Source organism: Populus trichocarpa, chromosome 11 (assembly GCF_000002775.5).
Source record: "Populus trichocarpa isolate Nisqually-1 chromosome 11, P.trichocarpa_v4.1, whole genome shotgun sequence".
Classification (NCBI taxonomy): Eukaryota; Viridiplantae; Streptophyta; class Magnoliopsida; order Malpighiales; family Salicaceae; genus Populus; species Populus trichocarpa.
In genome coordinates, this window is record NC_037295.2 from 13,275,121 (window position 1) to 13,293,151 (window position 18,031).

Sequence of the window (18,031 nt, forward strand, 5' to 3'; positions counted from 1 at the left end):
GACTCTTAAGATTTGTAACTGCGTAAAAGGTCCAGCCGTTCTTTCATAGCACACAGGCACAAAAGTAGCAATTGGATCGAGAAATCCAGACCCAAGAGGAAAATGCTAATATCATTTCAGTATTTCCTAGTAGAACTTGAATCCTCTGTTAAACTGATCAGAGAAAGCAGAGGATGCTACTGTTACAAGACCAACGTAAGAGCATCAAGAGTTGCTGAGGTTCAAACACGTGTGCCCCTTTAAGCCAACGCTTTGACATCTTCTATGTACCCTTTTTAATTATATCAATCAAGAAATCCAACAGTATAATAGCTATTTCCATGTATCTGTTGTTATGGAAGCCAAAATCTACACTTGCATGATATCAGGATTACAGTCTCTTGTTTGTGCCACGTCATCATTCTTCTCCTTCCCTTTTTTTTTTCTTTGTTTTTTGGAAGACAGGAAAAGGAAAGAGAAGACAGGAAAAGCTTCTCAGGACTGTACTGAAACCAAGCAGTCCGGCGAGTGCATGTAAGTTGCACGCCTTGCCTTGTAGCCTACAGCCTGAAAAAGAAAATATAAAAGATAAATTACTCAGAAATATCAAATATCTAGCAACTTGAATCGAATTACAAAGATTAGGCTACGCTACTACTAAGCCTGGTTAATGAACACAGTCCATCACTTACGTGAACATCTGAGGGCGGCTACGTGAAAGTTGAGGGCGCTTTATCGGGGAAAGTATCAAGTTCCTTAGCGTCATTGAGGGGTTGCCAGAGCCAGCTCCAAAGGAAGGAACAGAGCCAATTCTTCTATTTCCAACATCAACTGGCATGGCTGCTTGGTTTGCTGGTGAGCCACCACGGATTTCAAAGGGACCAGAATTCGAGCTGTTTTGTCTTGCCGGCCATATATCCTCCCGAGGCCCTGGAGTTGATGGAGTGAAAACCGTCCAATCTGCATAAATTAAGTCAACTAATTTTGGAGATGCTTAACCAAAATGCATTATTAAGCTATAGCGTGACAATGACAAAGCAAACATTTTCCAATGTTGTAAGCGTAACAAGGACTTTAATAATCAAGAAATATTTTAAGGCACCACAAGGAGCCTGTGCTGTTCTATTGCCATTTTAAAATGAAAATGATTACCTTTACGGATAGGGTCTCTGTTATCCATCATGGTAGCTGCAGGGTTTGAGAACAAATCAGGCTCATTTCTTGAAAAGAAATTGTTTGCTGGTTGGATGGCTGATCTTTTATTTGACTCGTACTCGCTCCTCAACTGATCATACATTTCATCAAGTTTCCTCTTCTGCCTAGTATTGAAAGTACCAGTGTTTATTACGATCCAGGCTCGCATCATAAGCTGATAAAGTAATTGAAGGCTTTGGACAATATATAAACTGACCTGGCTTTCTCAGAAAATTTCTCCTGGAGCTCTTGTTTATCCTTTGACAAGCTCTCAATCTCTTGTTCCATCATCTGGCACCTTTTGGCCATTTTCTGATATGCAGCATGCAGCTGCTCGAGTTTTTCCGTGAACTTTTCTTGCATGGACTCACATTTTTGCCGGCACTGAGCTACAATTCTATTCATCTTGTATTGCATCTCAAGTTCCCTTTGCCCAGTAAAAAACATCACGCTTCTGTATGCACTTTTCATCACTGGGGTCATTTAAGGAAGATGCAAGGATTAAAAGGCTGTTTTTGCACGTTTCCCAGGGAATGCCAAGAACCATTCTGCTATTCAGTTTGGTAATTCTCTCAAATGAAATAGAAGAATTATGAGTACCACCAAATAGTCTTATCATTTCAAATTTTCAACTTGTATTCAAACTAGCAGTTGATGGATTTAAGGAAAAATGGTGTTAACTTATAAAGGATACATATCTGTGGAGATATTCCAGCCATGGCCATCTGCAAGAAATTCATTATGAATAAAAGGAAAAAGGCAACCAGTAAAATAAGAAATAGCAATGTTGTGACCAAATAATGATGCATGTTTAGATTTCACTTTAATAAGATGTAATAGAAGAAGCAAGATATTCGTAATATTCTAAGCTAAGTCCTTGCTTACATTTATCCACTCATCATTTGGATTGATCTCCACAGGTTTCATAAGGCTGTAAAGAGGAAACAAAAATTGAAAGTAATATCAGAATACCATGAGCAAGAAACATCAGTAAAGATTACCCAAATCATTATTTCATATTAGAGGTGTTCAAAAAAATTGACAGATATATTATGATCTTGTGGACATTCAAGGAAATGTCAAATAAATTCTTTTTGTTAAGAAACAATTCCGAGCCACAACAAGCATTTCATGGAATAAGCATTTCCATAAAGCACTCACCTCTTAGAGAGCACTTGATCACAGATTGGACAGGCCGCATCATTATTAAGGATCTTGTTTGCATCTTCAGTGCCTGTTTATTCTGTTAAGGGACAATTTGCGAATGCAACAATAATCCAGAAAGCATAGAACTAAAAAAGCTTAATCATAATCTGATCTTGGATACATAAGAGGTGACCACAAGTAGTAGAAACAGCACGCCCTTCCAACTCTCGCCAGCATGAATTGCATCTCATTTTCACCTTCACTATGAGACTTTTATCCAAATATTATCCACTCATCTGAACCTAATAAAAGGAGTTTCATAGCATTAGCATTAGCTACAACATCACATGCAGACACATAGATTCAAACTAATCTGCATCACTGTTACATGCAGCCACATGGTTTTAAAAATTGAAGTTTTGGATGACACTGGCGAAAATCATCAGCTGTAAATACTGAAAATATATTGAATTTTTTAGTCCCAGTAAATTCTTTAAAATCATAGAGTTTCATATTTTGTAAAATAAAGAGTGATATTGATCATGCACAGAAAAATAGACATGGAGATTTTATAGAGAGCGATATCGATCATGAAGAATGACAATCCACGCAACTTCTTTCACAACATTCGTTTTTTTTTTTAACGAAATTGGCCCATCTTTATGGGGTCATTTATTTTCTCAACATCAAAATGTGATCTGCGAATTCACTACAATCCCCTTCCATTATGCACAATCAAAACAGAATTTGTGCAAATATTTATATTTTTTTACGAAAGTATTCCTCATAAGATAAAACGACTGTCACAATCTCAAAAGAATTGCTAAAATTTTGTCAAATATACAGCTGCAAAGTGCCAAATCCTCATCACTGAGTATCAAATTACAAAGATTTTCTAGTGTCTAAATATTGATCAAGGCAGTGGTTACTCAGTAATCAAGAAAAATTAGTCAAGGTCATGAAAATGACCAGAGTACCCTCAGTTTGGTACTGAGCCAAAAAGTCCGCGCAGACGCAAAATTTGCATGAAAACCACCAATTTTCTCGAGTTCCAAAAGTGAAGTCTTATTATTCAAATTCCTGAAACTCCTTTCCAATTCTCAAATTTTCTCAGCATCCAAACGGAAAACGAGAAAAAAGAAGACGCATAAACAAAGCTTGTAAAAAAGAAGACACAAACAAACGGAATCGACTTGATAAATTTTCCTGAAAATCACACTCCTCGGCGTTCTCCTTAATGAAAATCACAAATCAACGCCTAAAATCGTAAAGACACTAGAGATTATAAACATAAATAAATCATATGGAGATCTAAAACGCGAGCAGAGTGACTATCGAAATTGAAAAGCAGCAGCAATTGGTAATGTGAAATCAAATTTATACGTTACTTCGGAAACAGTGAAATGTGATTTGAAGAGACACGAATCCCTAACCTGAAAGAGTTCTGGCTCGAAACGTTTCTTCTCTTCTCTTCTCTTCTCTTCTCGGCTTGTGGCGTGGGGGTTTTGAAGGAGAGAAATGGCGGCAACTCGATTTTTGTATTTATTTCAAATTATCACACTTCTCTCTCTCTCAAGCAAGGAATTTATAATTTGACGCTTCTCCTTTATTTCAAAATCTGGATTCAGAACGGTGTCGTTCTTCAAGCAACTCTTTTAATTTTTTAACCTTAAATAGTGTTAAAAAAATCTAAATTAAAAAAAAAAGAATTTTGTTGTTCTGTTTTTTTTTCTTAATAAATTTGTTTTTTTTAATAATGTATGTATAGAAAAAAGTATATAGTTGTGCAAAAAGCCAAGATAGAGATTACAGAATATCTAAATTATGATTTTTTCTATGGTGCTGAAATAATAAATTCAGGATCACTATCAAATTAACATATAATTGTCTAATATCAGCTAAACCTATCTATTATAACAGGTTAATGTTAATAGTTTAAATCATACTAGAAATAATAGAAAACTTTGAATAATTAATTTAACAATTTACATGAGTAACTTTTTGATTTCAAAATGATAATTCATTTGTTTAAATCTAAAGGATTTCCTATTATTCATCAACTAGGTTTTCTTAGAATCATAATTTTTTTTATCCATTTTAATATCGTTTCTTATTTTAACTATATATTTATAGGCTATGAAATATATATTAAAATATATAGTAGCCAAAGCATGGCTTAGGACTTCAAATTAATCACTAACTACAATTCTTAATAATTACAATTACGACAGTAAGAATCTATCTATTAACCAGGCTAAAAACCGCTAAATGAACAATTTTGCTCGTGAAAAATTATAAACACACAAATTAAAAGAAAAAACAAAGAAAGAAAGAAAAAAGAATTTAAGTATGGTCCCCTCCTCTTGACAGTTGTCATTATAGTCCTTGTCCACAGGCCTTCTCTTGAATCTAATCGAGAGAAGTTTACAAAAAAAAAAAAAAGCAAGTTGAAGCTAGAGTAAAGATTTTTTAGATTTCCTAGTCGAAATTCAGGAAGCACCATCCGAAATTCATATGCCTCACTGTGTGAAGGAGGCATAAGCTAAATATAGCTGTAACAACACATGCACATGGAAAATATATAATATTTAATGTGCAAAGAGGGAATTCCCAGTTTTTATTAGGGGTGCTTATTTTTTATTTGGTTTGATTTTTATTAAATCAAATAATTAAATTAGTTTTTTTAAAATAAAATCTGGTTAAAACCGACTGGTTCTGGTTTGGCACGGTTTTTTCGATTTGGTTCGGTTTTTTCAAGTTTAGCTTGGTTTTTTTGGTTTCGGGTTCGGTTTAATTTTTTTGGTTTCGGGATTATCAAACCGAAACCGAACCAAACCGGTCGGTTTTTTAAAAATTCTAATCGGTTTTTTTCACGGTTCGGTTTTTTCGGTTATTATTTTTTTTTCTGATTTTCTCGGTTTAATCAATTTTTTAGTTTTTTGCTCACCTCTAATTTTTATTCTCTAAATATATGATAATTATCTCTTTAAGAGGTTTCCAATATCTTTAAATAAGTCATGAAACCTACCTTACCACAAAACAACTACAAATATAAAAGCATGTAAAAAGTTAAAAAAAATCTAAATTAAACAACAAATCTTAAAACACCTAGAAAAAACAATAAAATTATTATATATATACCTAATATATAAATATTTTTTAAAAAATATCTTCATGAATATTAAATGAGAATAAATTATCTATTTTTTATTTTAATAATAGTTTTTTACATGTTTTTCTCATATTAATTTTTATTCTATCACACCTAAATAAATAATTGAGTCATGATAATTTTTTATGTTTATAATCAAAAGTTTCTTTTCAAATCATTATAAACTTTTATTAAAAAACAATGCTTTTTATATATAATAAAAAACATGTTTTCATCAAAATAATACAAAAAAATACATTTTTCCTCCTAACTTCAAATGATTTAAATTTTAATGAATATTTATTTTAGTTTTTTTCTCAAAAAAACATGCTACTAAAAAAGACATAATTTTGCTAAAATAAAATAAAAATGTATGAATAAGGAAGGAAAAAATTGCTGCCCGAATTGATAGCTAGGGGTGAGCAAAAAAACCGAAAAACCGATTAAACCGAGAAAACCGGAAAAAAAATAACCGAAAAAACCGAACCATAAAAAAAAACCGATTAAACCGATTAGAAAATTACAAAATATTCCCGGTTCGGTTCGGTTTTGGTTTTCAAAGTTTGAAACCGATTGAACCGAACCGAACCGGCCCGGTTCAACTAAGTTATCTCTTGAAAAAAAAAAGGAGTATAAATAGCATATTTTCTAACCCTAAACTTATCTCACCTTCTCACTTTCTCAGCCGCCACCTCTCCCTGATTCTCATCTCTCATCTCTCAAATCTGCCTCTCTCTCAGATCTGCCTCTCATCTCTGCCTCTCAAATCTGCCTCTCATCTCTCATCTCTCAAATCTGCCTCTCTTCTCTCATCTGCCTCTCAAATCTGCCTCTCATCTCTCAAATCTGCCTTCTTCTCCATGCTCTCTGCCTCTCATCTCTCAAATCTGTCTTAGGGTATCAAAGATCCAACCAAAGGAATATGATATTCGAGCTCTGTCTGGGCTGAGTTGTGTTCTTGATAAAGAGGTACAAGATGCAGTTACATGCAACCTGTTACATTTAGTTGAACAACTTGCAATACTTGTGATGCTCAGTTATGGCACAGATGTTTGTCATTGTTTGCCATTTTACAGGGAGGATTTAGTTGAACAACTTGCACACTTCTCTCTCCTCTCTCTCTCTCTCTCTCAACTCTCAAGCAAGGAATTTATAATTTGACGCTTCTCCTTTATTTCAAAATCTGGATTCAGAACGGTGTCGTTGTTCATGTAACTCTTTTAATTTTTTAACATTAAATAGTGTTAAAAAACCTAAATTAAAAAAAAGGAAATTTGTTGTTCTGTTTTTTCTCCTTAATAAATTTGGTTTTTTTATGATTTATGTATAGAAAAAAGTATATAGTTGTGCAAAAAGTCAAGATTGAGATTACATAATATCTAAATTATGATTTTTTCTATGGTATAGAAACAATAAATTCAGGATAAATATCTAATTAACATATAATTGTTCTGTATCAGTTAAACCTACCTATTAATGTTATTAGTTTAAATCATACTAGAAATAATAGAAAACTTTGAATAATTAATTTAACAATTTACATGAGTAACCTTTTGATTTATTAAATGATAATTCATTTGTTTCAATCTAAAGGATTTATAGCTTTTTAAAATAGGTTTCTATTTAAAAAAAAAATTGCCGCCCGAATTGATAGCAATCAGATCTCTTGGAAATAAAAAATCATGAATCATAATTAAATGAGCGTAATTGATAGCTTCAAAATATCAAGACATAAATGCCATCACCTAAATGACACCTCGTCAGAGCTTTTGCTCATAATTTATTATATTATTAACTTACAATGACATAAATCTATCGATTAAAATAAAATTACAAACACACGACGTAAAAAAAAAAACCAGCTTCACTAGCCTGGAAGATGATCCCCTCTTCTTGACTGCTGCCATTATAGACCTAAGTCCACAAAGCAAGTTAATTAACTAAACTGGTGATGGATCATGGAATAAAATATTTGCGCTATTAGTTAAAAGCATTATCAAGACTTACCTTCTCACACCGCCCTGAGTAGCTAGTGTCGTCTTCCACCATTTCTGGCCGGAGCATTCTTCCTTCTAAGCCTTTTTCCATATTGATGGGCACTGGCTTCAACCATCTTCACAAACCATGCAGGTTTTCTTGCTCTAAATACAACGTATCCTATAGAGACTCCAAATACAAATCCACATCCATAACCCATTGCTACAGCTTTCCATCCAAATCCTTCTTCAAACATTGAATCTTCTTTCTCGAAGTTTGATGGTGGCGGTTGTTGCCCCTCACCTTCGTTGCATTTTACTTGCAAGGGAAGTCCACATAATCCCAAGTTCCCTTCGTATGAACCAATTTCAAATGTGTTGAACTGCTTACCTACAGGTATGGGTCCCTCAAGTTGGTTATACGAAAGGTTGAGGACTTGAAGAAATGTTAAATCTACCAGTTGTTGAGGAATCCTTCCAGCAAGCAGATTTGAGGAGAGATCCAGCGATTCCAGATTAGTTAAATTCCCAAGTGATGGCTGGATATAACCGATGAGGCTGTTGTGAGAAAGGTTGAGCTGTATCAGAGATTTAAGCTTCCCGAGGGACTCTGGAATCTTTCCCGTGAATTTATTGCAGGATAAATCAAGTGTTGCGAGGGCAATTTGAATTTTAGAAAACTCAATCTCCGAACCTTTCCATGCCAAAGTTACAGAATAAACATAAGAAGTAGATATATTTTTATTTTTTGGCCTCATGTAATCCATATCCTGATCAACGCTCATCATGGCTTTGAAGTTGTTGAAATACTCTGTTGGCAACGGACCACTCAAGCTGTTGTTGGAGAGGTCAAAAATCTGTAATTTAGAAAAAGAGTCCTTGACAGTTGGACCCTTAAAAGAACCATGGAATTTATTTGACCTTAGAATAACAACCTCCAACTGTGGAAGCATTTCTAAAAAGGAAGGGAATGTGTCATCAATCATGTTGTTACCGAGATCCAGAAATTCTAAATTCACACAATTGATGATGGATGGTGGTATCACCCCTTTCAATTGGTTGCCATTGAAGTTGAGATATCTCAAATCGTTCCCCTCTGAATAGATTGAAGGGATATTGCCATGGAGATTGTTGCCACCAAGATGCAACACTAAGAGTCCATCACTGAAGTTTCCCAAGCATTGTGGGATGAATCCACTAAAGCTATTGTTGGACAAGTCTAGAATCTCTAGGAACTTCAGCTCACAAATGACAGAGGAGATGTTCCCGGTCAGTTTATAATTGGAGGAAAGCATAAGAGCTCTCAAATGCTCAAGCTTGAAAACTGAAGGTGGAATCTGGCCATACAACCTATTATGACTGAAATCGATATATTGTAATGAATTGCAAAGGAACGGACTTATCTGGCCATACAGTAGGTTATTGTGAAGAAGGAGAGCCCGCAAAGAAGGCATAGAAAACAAGGAGGATGGAATTGTTCCATCGAGCAAGTTATGAGATAAGTCGAGAGAGTTTAAACCTGAAAGCCTACTTATTTGTGATGGGATACTTCCTATCAGTATATTGTTTGAGAGGTCCAACGAAGTGAGCCGTGTGAGGTTAAAAAAACCATCCGGAATTTGACCATCAAACCTGTTGTTTGAGAGGTCCAACGAAGTGAGCTGTGTGAGGTTAAAAAAACCATCAGGAATTTGACCATCAAACCTGTTGTTTGAGAGGTCCAACAAAGGGAGCTGTGTGAGGTTAAAAAAACCATATGGAATTTTACTAGAAAAATTATTGGAAGAAAGTTTCAAGAAATATAGCTTTTTAAGGTTTCCAAATGAGGATGGAATCTGACCATCAATCTTGTTGTTTGAGAGGTCCAACGAAGTGAGCTGTGTGAGGTTAAAAAAACCATCCGGAATTTGACCATCAAACCTGTTGTTTGAGAGGTCCAACGAAAAGAGCTGTGTGAGGTTAAAAAAACCATCCGGAATTTGACCATCAAACCTGTTGTTTGAGAGGTCCAACCAAAGGAGCTGTGTGAGGTTAAAAAAACCATATGGAATTTTACCAGAAAAATTATTGGAAGACAGTGTCAAGAAATCTAGCTTCTTAAGGTTTCTAAGTGACAATGGAAGATGACCTTGAAAACTGTTATATGAGAGGTCTAACGAAGTGAGCTGTGTGAGGTTAAAAAAACCATATGGAATTTTACCAGAAAAATTATTGGAAGACAGTGTCAAGGAATCTAGCTTCTTAAGGTTTCTAAGTGACAATGGAAGATGACCTTGAAAACTGTTATATGAGAGGTCTAACGAAGTGAGCTGTGTGAGGTTAAAAAAACCATATGGAATTTTACCAGAAAAATTATTGGAAGACAGTGTCAAGGAATCTAGCTTCTTAAGGTTTCTAAGTGACAATGGAAGATGACCTTGAAAACTGTTATATGAGAGGTCTAACGAAGTGAGCTGTGTGAGGTTAAAAAAACCATATGGAATTTTACCAGAAAAATTATTGGAAGACAGTGTCAAGGAATCTAGCTTCTTAAGGTTTATAAGTGAGAATGGAAGATGACCTTGAAAACTGTTATACGAGAGCTCCAACGACGTCAATTGCGTTTGATTAACAAAAACATCAGGTATTGGACCAATAAAATTATTGAATTTAAGATCCAAGTACTCGAGTTGCTTAAGTTTTCCAAACGAGAAAGGGATTTGACCACCCAACTGGTTACCTTCAAGTGCCAACTCAATTAGTTGAGTGAGATTACCAAGTAGACCAAGATTCGAGCCAACAAAATTGCACCAATTAAGATACATCACTTCCACAGACTTCAGTTGACTGATTGAATGTGGTTCCAAATGTATTGAAATCCGCGTCTCTGACAGAGCCAAATGCGAAATAGCATTGCTCAAATTGTATGGCGGAAAAGAGCCAGTGAGTCCTTCGTTGCTCGATAAATCGAGCGATTGAAGGTTTGATCGGCGAAAGAAATTATCAGGGAGTTCCCCTTGCAATCCACAATACCAGAGTCGGAGAGATGACAAAGAAAAAGACAAGTTCATCAAGGAACTGGGTACCACGAAAGACATGTTCACTCCATCCAAGTAGAGTTCTCTCAGCTGGGTAAGGTTCTGAGCAAGCTTGTTGAAAGAAATCGGTTCCAGCATCAGCTCCTCAGAGTTGGAAGAGAGATCAAGTGACACCAATCTGGATAAATGGGAGATTTCTGGGGGAACTTGGCCTGCAAAATTCGATGAATCTAGATTTAAATGCGTCAAATGCAAGAACTGACCAAAGGAAGATGAAATAACAGAGCGATTGAAGTCATTGCGAGAGAGATCGAGCTTCTGAAGATGATGAAGGGAGAAGAGAGTGCTGTTAGAATGGAGGGTGCCATAAAGCATGCTGCAACCAAGGTCTAGGCCAATTACATGGCCAGTTTGCATGTTGCATGTCACGCCATCCCAAGAGCAGCAATCTGTACCCTCTTTCCACAGCACTTTCTTGGGTGGATAACATGAAAATCCATGTGGAGAAGAAGGCGTCATGGGAAAGGAATGTTTGAATTGGAGTAAAGCCAGGCTCTGGTCACCGGGGCATAATTTTACTGAAGAGGAGAAATTGGAAGAAGAATGAGCAGGTTGGGAGTGCGAATGGAAGAAAAGGAGGCAGAGAAATTGAGCGAGCAACAATGAAGATCCCATCATTCCCCTAAAAGTGCTCTTCTTAGAGACTGGAAGTTAACTTAGATTGATGGGAGACTTCTATTAGAATGTAGTGTATATATAGAGACTTCTCCGGAATGCAGAATTTCCCCTTTCCTCGTTGTTTCTAAAATTATTTAAAAAAGAAATCATATAAATATATGATCAAAATATATACTGATGGGAGAACAAAAGTCTAGCCAGAATAAAATTGAAAGCAAATTCCTTCACTGCTGCAAAACAGACTAAAAACGAAATGGAATTTGAAAGGTTGCAGTATCTACTAAAACCTCAGTTCGGCTAATTCGGAAACCAATAGCAAAAATAGACTGGCCAACAAAGTTTGCACTGATAAGTTGCCATTGTTATTCGGAAACTACAATATTTGGATTAAAGAAAAAAAAAACAAATAAATAAATAATAAATTCATAAATAGCAATTAAAAATTCATAAAATTAAGTCCCTTTTTTTGTTGTTGAATAGTGAAATGGATATTCATTTTGTCGCGTAAAATATAACACTTTTATATTAGATATGCTAAGTCATTATTCTAAATTTAAATTATATTATATACATGATTTTTTGTATCTCAATAAAGACATGCAATGAACATAAGGTTTTATACCAATAAATGACTAGGAATAACCTTTATTTATATAGTAAATTTTGGTATCCGATAATAACTAAGCATAAGATTGAGTTGAGTAAGAGAAAAATTTTTAATTGCCTCTCCTACGCGCGAGACAATGCATGTATAACAACTCTTTAACTCTAACAATAATTTTTTTTGGTCTTAAACTGTAATCTAATTGCCTCTCCTACACGCGAGGCAATACATGTATTTTATGAACCTTTTATCTCTAATAATAATTTTTTTTTTTAAATTGAAAATGTAATATTTTAAATACTTGAAATTAATTTTTAAACAATCACAAAATCCTAACAACTATTTTATTTTAAAACTTTTTTTAACAGTTTTAACTCTTTAATTTCTTAACAGCTCTTTTATTTTTTAAATTATTATAACAACTCTTTAATTTTCTAATTTATTTCTTGACTAACTGGTACATGCTAACAGCCTATATATACCATGCACTTTTATAATCAAGGTATACTAAAAACACCATAGTATTTTTTTTGTGTTTGCAAAGCTTGTTGGTATTTTCTTTCGATCTTGGTCTAGTTATTTATGTAACCCTTGTTTTAGAGGAGAAATTTGTTGAATCATGAAGAATGACATTGTATAGAGAAAATTTTTCTTAAGGACATCCTTCGTATACGTCTCAGATTTTATTTTGTTTCTGTTTTTCATTGGATTTTCTTGGAAGACTTGGTTTTTTTTTGTTTTTTTTTTTAGAAATAAGATTTTTGAATTTATACTTAACCAGAAAAAAATGTTTGGCCACCCAGATGATTGTAAGATGGAAGACTTGTCAGTATGGCTTTCCCTGGTCTTCTCTCCAAATACAACGCAACTTGACTTGATATTCATGGATAGTAAAGTTATGTAGGTCCAGTATTTGATTAGCATAGACTGGAACAGTAAGTTTTTGACTGGAAAAATGGTTATGTAGGTCCAGTATTTAATTCCATCAATATTGACTGGACCATAATGAACTAGGAACCCCTTGCACACGGTGTATTTGATTTCGATACTTGTCAATATTACAAAGTATTTGAAATTGCAGTTGCAATTTGTCTTTGAAAAATTCTGATATTTTTTTAATTTTAAATTATAATATATTTTTTATTTTTGTATCGTTTTGATGTGATGATGTCAAAAATAAAATTTAAAAAATATATATTATTTAAACGTATTTCCAAGCGAAAAATAATTTAAAAACCAACATCTACTACACTTCTAAATAGGAACTATGCATACATCTATCTTTCTAAAATTGGTAATTATACAGTCTAGAGAAAAATATCAATCAATCCCTAAAATCGTAAAGAAATTCGAGAATATAAAAGCTCTATCTCGGAACATAAATGGAAGAAACATTTAATCTAAGTCCATGTCATATGTTATTAGTTGATAAATAGTTTTCAAATTATTGGATGGCCCAAAAATGTTGGGTTTACTTCCATCCCATTTCGAGTCCAAAACCGTGTGTGTATTACAAAGAAAGAGAAAATGAAAGTCATTCTTTTTGGGTTTTGTGAAACACTGTCAAAGAACCAATTCAATTCAAAAACTTAAGCTATTAGGTGAGGTCCCAAGATATGATTTATATTATTCTCTAACATACCCCCTCAAGTGAAAGCTCTTGGAGCTTAAAACTTGCATAGACCCACATTACCTTGTGCTTAATTTTTATCAAATAAATGAGAATGATGAAATTCAAACTTGTGACCGCTTGGTCATCAACCCTCTGATACCATGTCAAAGAACCAATTTAACCTAAAAGCTTAAGCTATTAGGTGATGTCCCAAGATATGATTTATATTATTCTCTAACAAACACAAACATATAGTGAAAATAGTAAATTTGAATTTTTTTTCATGAGTCCCGAGAATCTTGTTAGAACGATTTAGAGTTGTTTAAGATTTATGTGAAGATTACCTGAAGATTTGAACTTTATTTCAACTTTGAATATATGCTTCAAGGTTGGGTTGTCGCAAACTATAAGTCTTCCAATTGTTTGGCCTCTAAAGGTAATCCACTCGAATCACCTATAAAAAATCTCATAAACCTTTTTAGAAGAAAGAGATTGTTATACCTTAAAGTAATAACTCTTTTTTTTTTTTTTTTTGTGTTGTAGGTATTTCAATATTGTACTCTACTCACCTTTTTCACCATCCATGTGAAATAAGAGGCATATCTTTTTATTTATAAGGAAACCTAAAACCTTATAAATGATAAAATATCAATTTGCCCCTTAAATAATATATATATATATACACACACACACACTATTTTAGGCTAATTTTAGAAATTTATTCAATTAAGTCCCTACTTGATTTTTTTAGGTTTAGAATTGTAATTCCCTGTATATTAGTTTAGTCAATTCAATATATAAGTCATCTGACAAACACCTACATATTAGTCAATTCAGTGTACAAGTTATCTGACAAGCACCTATATATTAGTTTTAAGTATCTCTCATACTTCAGTTTATGAGAACAATTGTTTCCTTTTATAAAGAAAAGAACATCATATATGTTGTAACCCATTTTGGGTTCCCCCCCACAAAAATAAAAATAAAATAAAAATATAAAAATATATAGCCGGAAGAAATTATAAAAAATAATAAGGGGTTTAGAGCACTCGGAAAAGGATCAGAAAATTGATTAAGGAGGTTCAAAAATACAAAGAGTGATTTTTTACAGTATATACTTGAATGATGAGGGTCTTGTTAGACAAGAAAATTTAATTTGAAGAGAAAAGTCCGAAATTGGATGTTTATGGACTCAATTGGATTTTATTGAAGGTTTAATTGAATTTATAAGGGGGTTTGATTGCAAAGAAAATTGATTTTTAAGTCAAATAAGGTTTTAATTGGAAGAAATTAAAGTTCTGGGGACAAATTATGATTTTTGAGAGTTGATTGGGCTAAATCGGGGACTTTATTGCATACATGTTGAAGTTTAATGACCAATTAGGGACTTATTTGACACGATTCAAAACCAAGGACCAAACCAGAAGATGCGCTAAAATCAAGGATCCAATTACAATTCGGCTTGATTACAAAATTGTCAAAACACTAAAATGTTAATTTTTTGAAATTTTGAAACGGCGTCAAGCACTATTTATTGTCTCCTTAAAAGAAAGCCATTTTCAGCATTAAAACAGGGATATGGTTTGCAGTAAATTGCTGAAATTATGGGGCATGTTTTATGGCTTGTCCCGGATACCATTATCACCGCAAGGCTTTCCTTGCCTATAAAAGGGGAAGAAAAACAGACGAAAAGAGAGGGGGAGAAAGACAGAGGGGACGAAGGAAAAACACAGGGAGAGAGAGACGACCACAGCACCAACAGTCCCTTCTCCCCGAGTCAAGCTTTTTTCCTTTCGTTTTCCTTCTTCCCCTCAGCCGACCAAAGAACACACCAGCCCCTCTACCTTTCCATCTCTTTTTCATCCCTTCATCTTCAAGTCTAAGCCAGCCACCAGCGGCTTCCCTGGTTTTGGAGATTTCGGTCACAGAACCCCCAAGCCTCCAACAGCCTTTCCCTCTCATCAACAGCCCACCATTTTCCCCCACGCCACCACCCTCCTTCCTCAGCTCATCATCTTTCTCCCACACGCCGCGCTACCATTGAGGGAAACCGTTGTACATTGAGGAGGGCGAACAGCTGACAGAAGGAAACACCCGCGATCAAGAGAAGAAGAACCAAACAGAAGCAAAGGAGGAAGGAAAACAGAGGCGGGTGCATCTGCATAAAGGAGAAGAAATACTGCAGAAAAGCAGTTGCTGACATTGAGCTTCTCAGCCACTGCCACCGTCAGAACCACCGGGAGACCTCGTCGGCTGCCTCTCCACCGCCACCAGCATCACAGGGAGTGTTCGCCATCGTCTTCAACATCGCTTCTGCCACCAGGTTTGTTTCTCCTTCTCGTCGCTGTGCATGCACCATTTCCTTGCATTTCACTGTTCAAGTGAAATATAATTCACTTGAACAGTGAAATGCTATTTCACTAGTTACTTACTGTGCATATGCACAGTAACCAGTCCATACTTGTTTTGGGCTGGAACCCCAGCCCAGCCCATGCTGCTGGGCTGAGTCCAGCCCTGTAGAAAGTAAGCCCATGCTGTTGGGCCGATTTCGGCCCATTTTCCTTTTGGGCCGGGTATGGCCCATTCAAAAGTTTTCTTCAAATATGTATTCAAAAATCTGTGATTTTCTGCAAGTTTGTATTTTTGTACTATAAAGAATACAAATCCGGTATGAAAATACCCGGTTTTCGTCAAGACATCAGAAAAAATATAAAAATGAAAAAATGTTTTGTTTTCATGCATACGGCCAATACCCTAACATTGTTTTTACGTTTTTTTTTATCTAAAAAACAAATATTTGAAGTTTCAAAAATGTGTTTTCGCATGGATTTCTTAAACACAACAAAAATCATTTTTCTTGCATTTCTGGATTTTACAACATGTTTGTAAAACTCCAAAGGGTATTGGCCAATATTCCAAAAAATATAAAAATCTTATTTTTGGGGAATTCATCTATTATTCACCACTAATGTTTGGATAAAGAAATCCCTAAAGGACGAATATCCAAAATATTATTGGGGATAATTTGTTATTATTCACCACTAATGTTTGGATAAAGAAATCCATAAAGGACAAATATCCAAAATATTATTGGGGATAATTTGTTATTATTCACCACTAATGTTTGGATAAAGAAATCCTTAAAGGACGAATATCCAAAATATTATTGGGGATAATTTGTTATTATTCACTGTTAATATTTGGATAAAGAAATCCTTAAAGGACGAATATCCAAAATATTATTGGGGATAATTTGTTATTATTCACTGTTAATATTTGGATAAAGAAACCCGGAGTGGTAAATATCCAAAATAATTTTTTAGGAATAATAAATCCGCACACATCCTTGAAAGAAGCCTTGATTATAATCGAGGACATTTCAAATTTTTTTTTACTCCACGGTTTGCGAGCCGTGAGAGTATAAAACATTAAGACAAAAATAGGTTTTTAAAGCACCCTAGATTTCGTTCATCAGAGCAGACTTATCCTAGGAAACGGATGGGATTAGAGAACATCAACACCATGACAGTTATAAGGCAAATCAAACACCAAGCAGCTTACCTTAGGTAGGGCGTACTAGGGGTGCTAAAACCTTCCCTTTACGCAACCAGTCCCTTGCCTTAGAATCTCTGAAAGACCAGTTAGGTTTCCTAGTGACCTTCATACTAGGTGGCGACTCCCTTTTTCACAACAGAAAGACCCCAACAATCAATCACGGCTACGAGAACAGGTCGCCGCGACGTCGAGCCGCTCGGGAGGGTACGACAGGATGGCGACTCCACTGGGGACCATAGGACTAAGCTTGGTAATTGTTTATTTTATTTTATTTTGCTAGGTGTTGTTTTTTTTACTATGAATGATACTTTGTTTAAAAGCTTTAGCATGCATCTTTAAATTATGTCATATATGGTATAGTCACGCATCACTTTATTATTATTATCTTTTTGATTGCACACACATTAAACTTCAAGTTAGGTGGGGGACTAGCAGCTTGCCTTATGACTTGAGTCAAGGTTTAAGTTTGTGTAAACCCCAACTCTTTGCTGAGTGTTTAGACTGATAGTGATTGGTACATGTGCCGTCCCACTATCTGCTGAACCCCCATATTGCCTTTACGAGGGCGATCACTGGGACAGCGAGAGACCCTTGTTTAGAGACCAAGTAGTAAACCTACCCTATGTCTCACATAAATGAACTAGAACCTATCCTTAGGGTGTATGATCCATAATATCTTTTGCATCAAAACAAGTCTAACCCCCGGCATTTTGAATTGCAGGACTTGTGAACGAAATGGCCACCATCGCTAAATTTTCCATCATAGAATATGAGAAAAATTCCGAACTGTCACAATTGACTGAAGGAGACTGCCTTAGAAGCGATGCTAAGAAAACTGTCACCAATCAAGAACCTGAATTGCATTATGAATGAGGTGAACAAGTTAACGACTCATTTTCAGAATGTGGATAAGGATGCATTTTTTAATAAATACGGACGTTTGATGGAAATTGCAAGGGTAGAAGTCTTAAGCCCAGCTGTGCGAGCCATAGTTCATTTTTGGGATCCAGACTACCGGTGTTTTTCTTTTGGAAGCATAGACCTTTGGCTAGAGAGTTTGTGGAGGAAAGGGATTAATAAATTTTGTATTTCCTTTTTATTTATTAATGTAATAAACTT

At 34.9% G+C, this 18,031-nt stretch overlaps 3 protein-coding genes across 7 annotated transcripts in view; all 3 read right to left on the bottom strand.

The window, feature by feature from the left end:
- Nucleotides 1-19: 19 nt before the first annotated feature.
- On the bottom strand, nt 20-4,075 carry LOC112323319 (E3 ubiquitin-protein ligase CCNB1IP1 homolog). 4 transcript variants are annotated; one of them, XM_024580928.2, is made up of 9 exons: nt 3,753-4,072; nt 2,501-2,621; nt 2,335-2,407; nt 2,059-2,104; nt 1,868-1,898; nt 1,391-1,646; nt 1,132-1,298; nt 672-909; nt 20-546 (listed from the first exon to the last, which is right to left on the bottom strand). In XM_024580928.2, exons 2-9 carry the CDS (start codon nt 2,568-2,570, stop codon nt 540-542), a joined length of 888 nt encoding a protein of 295 aa, XP_024436696.1. In that variant the 5' UTR covers nt 2,571-2,621; nt 3,753-4,072; the 3' UTR covers nt 20-539. The 4 variants fall into 4 exon arrangements, with proteins under 4 accessions (XP_024436696.1, XP_024436694.1, XP_024436697.1 ...); XM_024580926.2 differs by having other exon boundaries at nt 672-939; nt 3,753-4,069; XM_024580929.2 differs by lacking the exon at nt 20-546 and having other exon boundaries at nt 668-909; nt 3,753-4,075.
- Nucleotides 4,076-7,211: 3,136 nt separating this feature from the next.
- LOC18103348 (receptor-like protein Cf-9 homolog) overlaps nt 7,212-18,031 on the bottom strand; it is a 67,060-nt gene continuing 56,240 nt past the window's right edge. The window contains exon 3 of one of the 2 annotated variants that reach the window (XM_052445263.1): nt 7,212-7,384. The gene's annotated coding sequence lies outside the window, so the exon portion shown is untranslated. Of the gene's footprint in view, nt 7,478-18,031 lie in introns of both variants that reach the window. The other variant, XM_052445262.1, reaches the window with a different exon arrangement.
- The window catches only part of LOC112323337 (receptor-like protein Cf-9 homolog), a 38,301-nt gene continuing 27,769 nt past the window's right edge, over nt 7,500-18,031 (bottom strand). Inside the window, exon 2 of the mRNA XM_052456952.1 lies at nt 7,500-8,796. Within this exon, the coding sequence (XP_052312912.1) occupies nt 7,500-8,796 (1,297 nt within the window). The remainder of the gene's footprint in view (nt 8,797-18,031) is intronic.

Coding starts and splice junctions, on each gene's coding strand:
- LOC112323319 (XM_024580926.2), bottom strand. CDS start 2,570: ATGAGATGCAATTCATGCTGGCGAGAGTTGGAAGGGCGTGCTGTTTCT. Junction 1,899..2,058: donor CAAATGATGAGTGGATAAAT/GTAAGCAAGGAC, acceptor AATTTCTTGCAG/ATGGCCATGGCTGGAATATC. Junction 1,647..1,867: donor TGGAATATCTCCACAGATAT/GTATCCTTTATA, acceptor AAATGACCCCAG/TGATGAAAAGTGCATACAGA.